The sequence below is a fragment of the Stegastes partitus genome, unplaced genomic scaffold (assembly GCF_000690725.1).
Source record: "Stegastes partitus isolate 25-593 unplaced genomic scaffold, Stegastes_partitus-1.0.2 Scaffold2431, whole genome shotgun sequence".
In the NCBI taxonomy this organism is placed as follows: domain Eukaryota; kingdom Metazoa; phylum Chordata; class Actinopteri; family Pomacentridae; genus Stegastes; species Stegastes partitus.
In genome coordinates, this window is record NW_007580162.1 from 21,102 (window position 1) to 28,331 (window position 7,230).

The 7,230-nt window shown below is 40.3% G+C and overlaps 1 protein-coding gene and 1 pseudogene across 3 annotated transcripts in view; both read left to right on the plus strand.

The window, feature by feature from the left end:
* Positions 1-415, plus strand: part of LOC103375001 (acyl-coenzyme A thioesterase 3-like) — a 9,621-nt pseudogene extending 9,206 nt beyond the window's left edge.
* The window catches only part of LOC103375000 (acyl-coenzyme A thioesterase 1-like), an 8,501-nt gene extending 1,858 nt beyond the window's left edge, over positions 1-6,643 (plus strand). Inside the window, exons 2-7 of one of the 3 annotated variants that reach the window (XR_521171.1) lie at positions 1,015-1,541; positions 2,891-3,093; positions 3,317-3,959; positions 4,725-5,790; positions 6,132-6,212; positions 6,353-6,643. Coding sequence is in view for 1 of the 3 variants with exons in the window: in XM_008305182.1 (XP_008303404.1) it covers positions 1,073-1,541; positions 2,891-3,093; positions 3,317-3,925 (1,281 nt within the window). In the remaining 2 variants the exon portion in view is untranslated. Of the gene's footprint in view, positions 1-1,014; positions 1,542-2,890; positions 3,094-3,316; positions 4,483-4,724; positions 6,213-6,352 lie in introns of those variants that run through there. The other 2 variants (XR_521170.1, XM_008305182.1) reach the window with 2 other exon arrangements.
* Positions 6,644-7,230: the final 587 nt, after the last annotated feature.

A 7,230-nucleotide genomic window follows, 5' to 3' on the forward strand; every position in this document is an offset into this window, starting at 1 on the left:
GATTGGTCCGCTCCAGCTGCAACCTCCGGTCTGCTGGTATTTCAGCTCCAGCGCCACGCCGTCAATCCATTCACCGGTTCTGTCACCGTTTCACTCCTGCCCCGGATATCGGATTCACCACCAGTCACATGCCCGCTCTGGTCCACCCGTCAGCCCGGACACCAGCTCCGTCCACCTCTCCCTCCCGAAGCTCCCTGGCGTCCGCTCCCGGTCTTCGGCAGCCGCGGCAACGCCAGGCGCTCCGCTCCCCCATTCACCACCCTGCTTCCCCCTCTCCTCTCAGTCGGTTCTGTCAGGTCAGATTCAGTCAGTCTAGGTTTAGCATCGTTACTCCACCAGTCCGTATGTGCCGCCAGTTTATTTACTCCCGTTTGTCATCCTGTCCATAAGTCAGTTCTCCTCGCCCTGTATTTAGTTCGCCAGTCGTTGTTAGCTTTTGGTCCGCTAGCTTTTTTACTTCTTTTTATTTCTGTTTTCTTACCCCACCTGCCCGTGCGTAGAGCTAGCGTTTTCTCAGTTTGTTAGTCTTTTTGTTTTCAAGTCAGTCTCCTTATTTAACACCTTTTGGTGTCCTCTTTTAGTTTCTCTTGTTTAGTCTAGTTTTGTTTTTTCCGTGCCTTTTGTTTTGTTCTATTCATTTAAGACATAGTTGCTTTTCCAGCAACCTCTTTTAGTTCTGTATTGGTTTCTGTATGTACAAATAAATTATTTATTGTTTAAACTGCCCGTCTGCCGTGTCATGAGCCTTCGAACCTCCCCGTAACAGCTTTTGTTGAGTATCATGATTAAATGAATGAAGCTGAAGAACTCAGATGTGCTGGGTAATCTCTAGTATTTCTGGAAACAACGCTTTCAACTGTAGTAAATGTTTGTCCCCAAGACAAAACTAGTTCCTCTTTACTTAAGTAGGCCACTCCTTACAGTGCATTTTGTGTAATTTTATATCTTAAACTGGTTTACTGGAGATCCTACACTTTGTAATAACCAAATTGCCCGTTTTTTTTCCTTTTACAGTAGCTGCACAAATTCTGAATTTCTAAGAAAAAAAAAAAAGCAGGATTTTCAAGCAGAGATGTCCGCCCAGGTCAGACTGAGGCTGCAGCCGAGTGCCAGGTGTTTGTTCGATGATCCTGTTCAGGTGACGGTCACTGGACTGAGGTCGAAACAGCTGGTCACCATGAAGGCCAGATCGACTGATGAGAAGGGAGTGATGTTCAGCTCCTCGGCCACCTACAGGGCTGATGGGAGCGGGGAGATCCACCTGGACAGAGACCCCTCACTCAGTGGGAGCTATGTTGGGGTTGAACCCATGGGTCTGCTGTGGTCGATGAAACCGGACACTTTGCACAAAAGGTTTATAAAGACAAATTCGCTAATCCCTCATGTGGTGAAATTCTCAGTGCATGAGGAGGAAGAGGAGGAGGAGGAGGAAGGCAGGATGCTGGCAGAAGTGATCAACGAGAGGTTTCTGATCGGAGACGGGGTCAGTCGGCTCCCCGTCAAAGAGGGGAATATTCGCGGGGTCCTGTTTACTCCCCCAGGTTTGTCCATGTTTTTGTCATTCACTTAGCAAACCGATAGGCCATGATGGCACTATTAGATGGACAGATTTATTTACTAAAACAGATCAGTCTGAGCAAGAGTTGCCTGATGACGCTCACGCCTTATGCCATAGAGCTGTATTATTGTTGAAAAGACATAGAAGAATCACATCCTTGCGTTCAGGAAGAGGCAAGATGCAGTTAACACTATTGTAGAGGCTGAAGTCTAGTTTATGCCTCCCATGTGCACAAAGGTCAGCGTGATAAGATCGACCTTAAAAGGAGCAATGTTTTATTATTGTGTTGTCTGTAATTGTACAGAGCTGTAACATTTGGACAAACTATTTTGAGCCCATGCATCTTTTTTTCCAGTTAAAATATCCTGCTAAAATTACACATAAGGTAGAATTTATACATTTTATTTCAAAATGACAGCATGTTTCGCAAACCCTACTCAGTAACTTTTAACATATTTGAGCTTTTAATTTGAAAGTGTCGTCCAGCATCATTCAGTCAATCAGCTATGAGTCACAGGTTGTTTGCAGTGAGCAGAGAGGGGAGCAGACCGGCAGACTAGGGATTAACTCCTCAAACAAAGTCACAGCTCAAAAACTTTGTCATATCGGAAAAAAGTTCTTTTACCGTGTGAAGCACGATCTTGTTTTGAATAAGCAGATGTATTTCCATGAACAAACTGTATTGTATAGATTTTTGTGGTAGGTTACAGAGACTCACTGATTCTGATTTTCACTTAAAACTTTGGAACTCCAATATAATGGGAGTCAATAAGAATTTTGGTTGGTGCACTCAGTGTTCTGAGGTGATTTGTTTAAAAAAAACAACAAAAAAAAGTCCTACAGCAATGAGACTCATCCTGGGTAAAAGATGTTGGAAATGCCTAAATGTGTATGTATGAATTCTTAATATGCAGTAGAAGTTGAGGAGACAATTACACGTGACATCACCCACTCTAGCCAAAGAAAAATTCTGAATTTTCCAAAAATTCACAAATACTCAGGTAATGTATGAAAACTTCTGACTTTGAAGAATGTAATAAAAAAAGTCTCTAAAATATTCCCTCATTGTGGCATTTGGGAAATAGAAACAAATTTGGCTATCCTTACTGATCTAAAACAGGCAGAGTTTAATTACATTTAATGACAGTGAGAAAAAAAAGTGTCTTTTTATACAATACCTGTAAGTTTTTGCGTTTTGGACCGACTGAAACAGCAAACACTCTTTACTATTGGGCTACTATGTGGTACAATGCAAAACATGCATTAATGAAAAGTTCTACACTTCACTCATAGTGTGATTTGTTTGCTCATGCAATGTGTCTTCTGTTCCAGGAAGTGGTCCATTCCCCGCTGTGCTGGATCTGTACACTTTTGGTGGAGGTCTGTCGGAGAAAAGGGCCTCTCTGCTGGCCAGTCGAGGATTTGTGGTTCTGACTATAGCGCTGTACCGCCATGATGACATGCCAAAGAACATCCAAGAGATCCATCTTGATTATTTTGAAGAAGCAATAGAGTTTCTGAAAAGACAAGATAAGGCGAGTTGGTTGAACAATAACATACAAATGTGTTGAATCTTGGGTGTAGTACATTTGCTAATTTGCTTTTGTGCTACACTGTCAGTGGAGTTGCTAAAGTCTGTAACATTCACTACACGGTGGTGAATAAAAGATGTTCCAGTGATGTATATCTTCAAAAGAACGGAAGCAGCTAACATTTCCAGTTATCTTTTTGCTCTTTAATTTGGATGTTTTTCCACAGGTGGGCAGTAAAGGAGTTGGTGTGATATCACTGTCAAAAAGTGGAGATCTTGCACTGTCCATAGCCTCCTACCTGCCAGGTGTTGAGGCCACAGTGTGGATAAATGGCTGCTCTGCAAATACGCTGATACCCCTCTACTACAAGGACAGACAAATCCGCTCCGTGTTAACATTTGACGCAAAGAAAGTCATTTTCACTGAGACGGAAGCCGTCAATATCAAATATACTCAAAACAGTCCCCTGGCAGAGGAGAATAAGGACGCCCTGATCCCCATTGAACAAGCAAAGGGACGTTTCCTGTTTGTGGCCTCAGAGGAGGACCTCAACTGGGACAGCAAGGCTTACATGGACGAGATGGTGGAGAGACTGAAGCGTCATGGGAAGGACAACTTTGAGAGCGTGTCTTATCCTGGAGCTGGACACTACATGGAGCCACCTTATGGACCCTATTGTCCCTCCAGCTTCCATGGGTTTGTAGGTAGGCCAGTCTTGTGGGGGGGTGAGGCCAAGACCCACGCAGCAGCTGAAGTCCACATGTGGAAAAAGATCCAGGAGTTCTACAGAACTCACCTGAGCTGTGATGATACACAGACGAAACCCAGGTTATGAATAAAAACAAGATGATAGGAAAGTCAAAGAAAAGGTAAAGTGTGATCTACCATCAAGCATGGAGGTGGCAGCACTATGCTCTGTGGCTGCTCTGGTGACGTTAATGAATTAAAGCAATACAATGTGGTTAAGTGGAAAGTTGAATAGAGAACAAGCCGTTTGTAATGGAAACCTTGGAAAGCAATGTAAAGTGCTTTCATTTTATTTGAATGTAACAAATGTTAATTCTAAATCTTTTGAGATTTAAACCTGGTTCTAACCTCAGAAAACAGAAATGTCTTTGTTGCTTTAATTTCCAGATTTACCTTTGCTATATAATAGTGCATAGAAGGTGAAGGATTTGCTTCTGTTGCAGATAAACTTATGCCTCTGTAAGCAGCCAGGATGTGTGTTTTTTTTTTTAAACCAAATAACTGGATTAAAGTGGCAACTAGTGATTATTTTCAGAAATTATTATGGCACTTATTGTTTTGATTAATGTGTTGTTTAATCTATCCTTTAACATGTCAGAAAGGAACATGTGGTTTTTAATTTTGCAGCGTATCAATTAGAAAAAACAGAAAATCTTGACGTATTAAAGGCTTTACGCAGAGAATGCCTCCCAGTTTTGCCTGATGAATGAGCTTTGATGATTGCAGTCACTTCTTTTCTACAAATCTAAATTAGACACTGTCAAGGTATGCTGTATATGAGCTGTTGTCATTCTTTCATGTAACATCTCAAAACAAAGCACTGTTAGAAGTCTGTCTTCCATCATCTCTTTCAATGTGATCTCATGATGTCATTTCCTTTCTCTCAGGAACCAGTTATCGCTGAAGCTCCCAGATGGTGACGTAAACCTTTAAGTAAACACTGACAGCACTGTATGAAGACCTGATCCTGACTGTGATGGGGAATTTTTGGGGCACCACTTTACTTTCCACTTGTAATTTAAACAGTAGTTTTAATAAATATCGAAGAATCTTCCATTTTAGTAGTTTCTTGTTCCCCCCCATATGTAAAAAGGTGAAAGGAGGACGTTTCCAATGATTTTTAAACTCTCTAGCATTGCTAATTTTTGATTTTTGATGAGGTATAATGTCATTGAATAAATGAACAGACTAGATAAGCAGCACTAAAAATCTGTATTATTTTCCGTCTAAAGGGCTAACTAGCTGACCCTATGTTTAGCTGATTATGTTATGATGCCACATTAGCTGAATGTAGAACTAGCTCGGTTCAAGTCCTTGTTACTACAGCCTAAGCATCCCTGGTAATTTTATCTTTATTTTTCAGTCAGGGACTAGGGTTAAGTTGTTCCTAGGTACATTAACGTTAAATCAATTGGCAATAATCAAACAGTTTAACAATAATCTGTGTTAGCAGCTAAATCCAGATGCAACATCAGATGTTATAAATAAAGTTATATCCTGTGCAAAAGCAGAAAGACTGAATTGATCAAAATGATGACTTCTCTCTTTTTCTCCCACTTTGCTGGAGGAAGATACTTTTGCAAATTGTACATTTAGTTTGATAATAAGGTTCTGGTCTGTTACGTTTAAATCACCCTCTAAGTTTGTACACTCACATTTGTACATACATTGATTTTAAAACTACTGTCTGTGCATTAGGAGAACATAGATATTGTTTTCAATGGGGGAATTTTTCCCCATTTACCCTCATATTTACCCTAATTCTAGCCCCTCTCCAGGCCTTTAGTGTGAAGCAGAAGTTTGGAGCCAAACTTCGAGAGCAGGCAGACATAACTTGGGAGTCAAGGGAAGTTTGGATGAGGTTAAGCCTCAAAAGACATGACTGGTGATGGTTCAGGTTACACTTGGCCTTTAAGTTATTTGCACCAACATCAATCTGAGCATCTCTTTAAGGTAAGAAAAGACACTTAGTGGTTTTTTGTCACATGTGCACCTGTGAGATTTAACATTTTAGAGTAATTCAAGGGAGTAAAAATTAACTATATCCAGTCATCTAACAGTTATTTCACTTGTTTATTGCTTTTTGAGAGGAGTTGACAGTTCTTCCAATCGCAGCCTTAGGGTTATTTTTTTTTAATGCATTGATTATGCTTTGCATCGTTAATACAAGTCTGAGTCAAATGACCAAATTAACGCAGTGGAGTAAATTCAACATATTGGTTTCTTGTACACTGAGGTTTTTTTGGTGTTTCTTTTAAATGCAGATGCTATTAACAATGTTTCATTTTATTTAGAGTTGTCGGCCTTGGAGGACTCAGCACAGTTGGCCAGACCACCATCCAGCAGCTCATCCACGTCGTCCTCCAGCAGATCAGGTAAGATTTGTTCAGACAGTGCAAACATGATTTATGTTGTCTTTTTGCCCATCATAAAAATCGCACAATACAGCATTTACTGTAAGTTAATTGTTTATAAAGACAAAAAAAACATACATTTTTTGGGTGCTTTTTTGCAGGGAAAAGGAAACGGGATGCATCTGGTGATCTGCTTCAGTACCTGGAGAGGTCTGAGGAAAGGTTCTTGGAATAAAGCTGGTGAGACCAAGACCTGGCTGCTGCAATGCTTGAAAATATTGAAAGGATGGATAACACTTGAAGCGCTTTAATTATTTTGATGGGACAAGTCATGTCGCTGCTGGAAGGGCTGGCAAAAAAAAAAAAAAAAAAAATTCTTTTATATTATAACTTTTTGTATTCAACCCAATTGTATATACTTGCACCGTGTATATAAAAAAAACATGTTTAGAGCTGCATGTTTTGTCTATAACTTACAGATTGTGTTCAGTGTTTTGACAGAAAATCAGTTGTGCTTTTATCCATAGATTCTTAGTTTTAAACATATCAGAAGCATAAGTTTGCTTTTTTTGTTTTTTTGTTGGTTTGTTTATTAACCATCACACCAAAGTATTTAAACTGCACTACTGCAGTATTTAGGTTATTGGAGTGTGCTTACAAGACTTCTCTACATATAAATTACAAATATAGTCCAGAGAATTTAACTAAGGCTTTAGCCACACTTTTGGCTGTGATTTTCCTGAGCAGAACAGCTTCAGGAAACGAGTGGCTGAAAACAATTGTCAACATGAACTAATTTCCATTCCCTGTTTTTGGTATGGGTCCTACACAGTCTACCAATACCCTGCTGAATGGGTTGCAAAGGTACAACTGGGACCTCTTGATTTGCCCATACATTGTTAAACTTGGCAAGTCTTGCAAAAATTCTTGACATCTGTCTTTTGCAAGATACAACTGTTTGTCTTGTTGACACCAAGGTGATCAGCCATGCTCCCGGCATGTGGCAACTTTAATATATTCACATGAGGTGGCACTGACA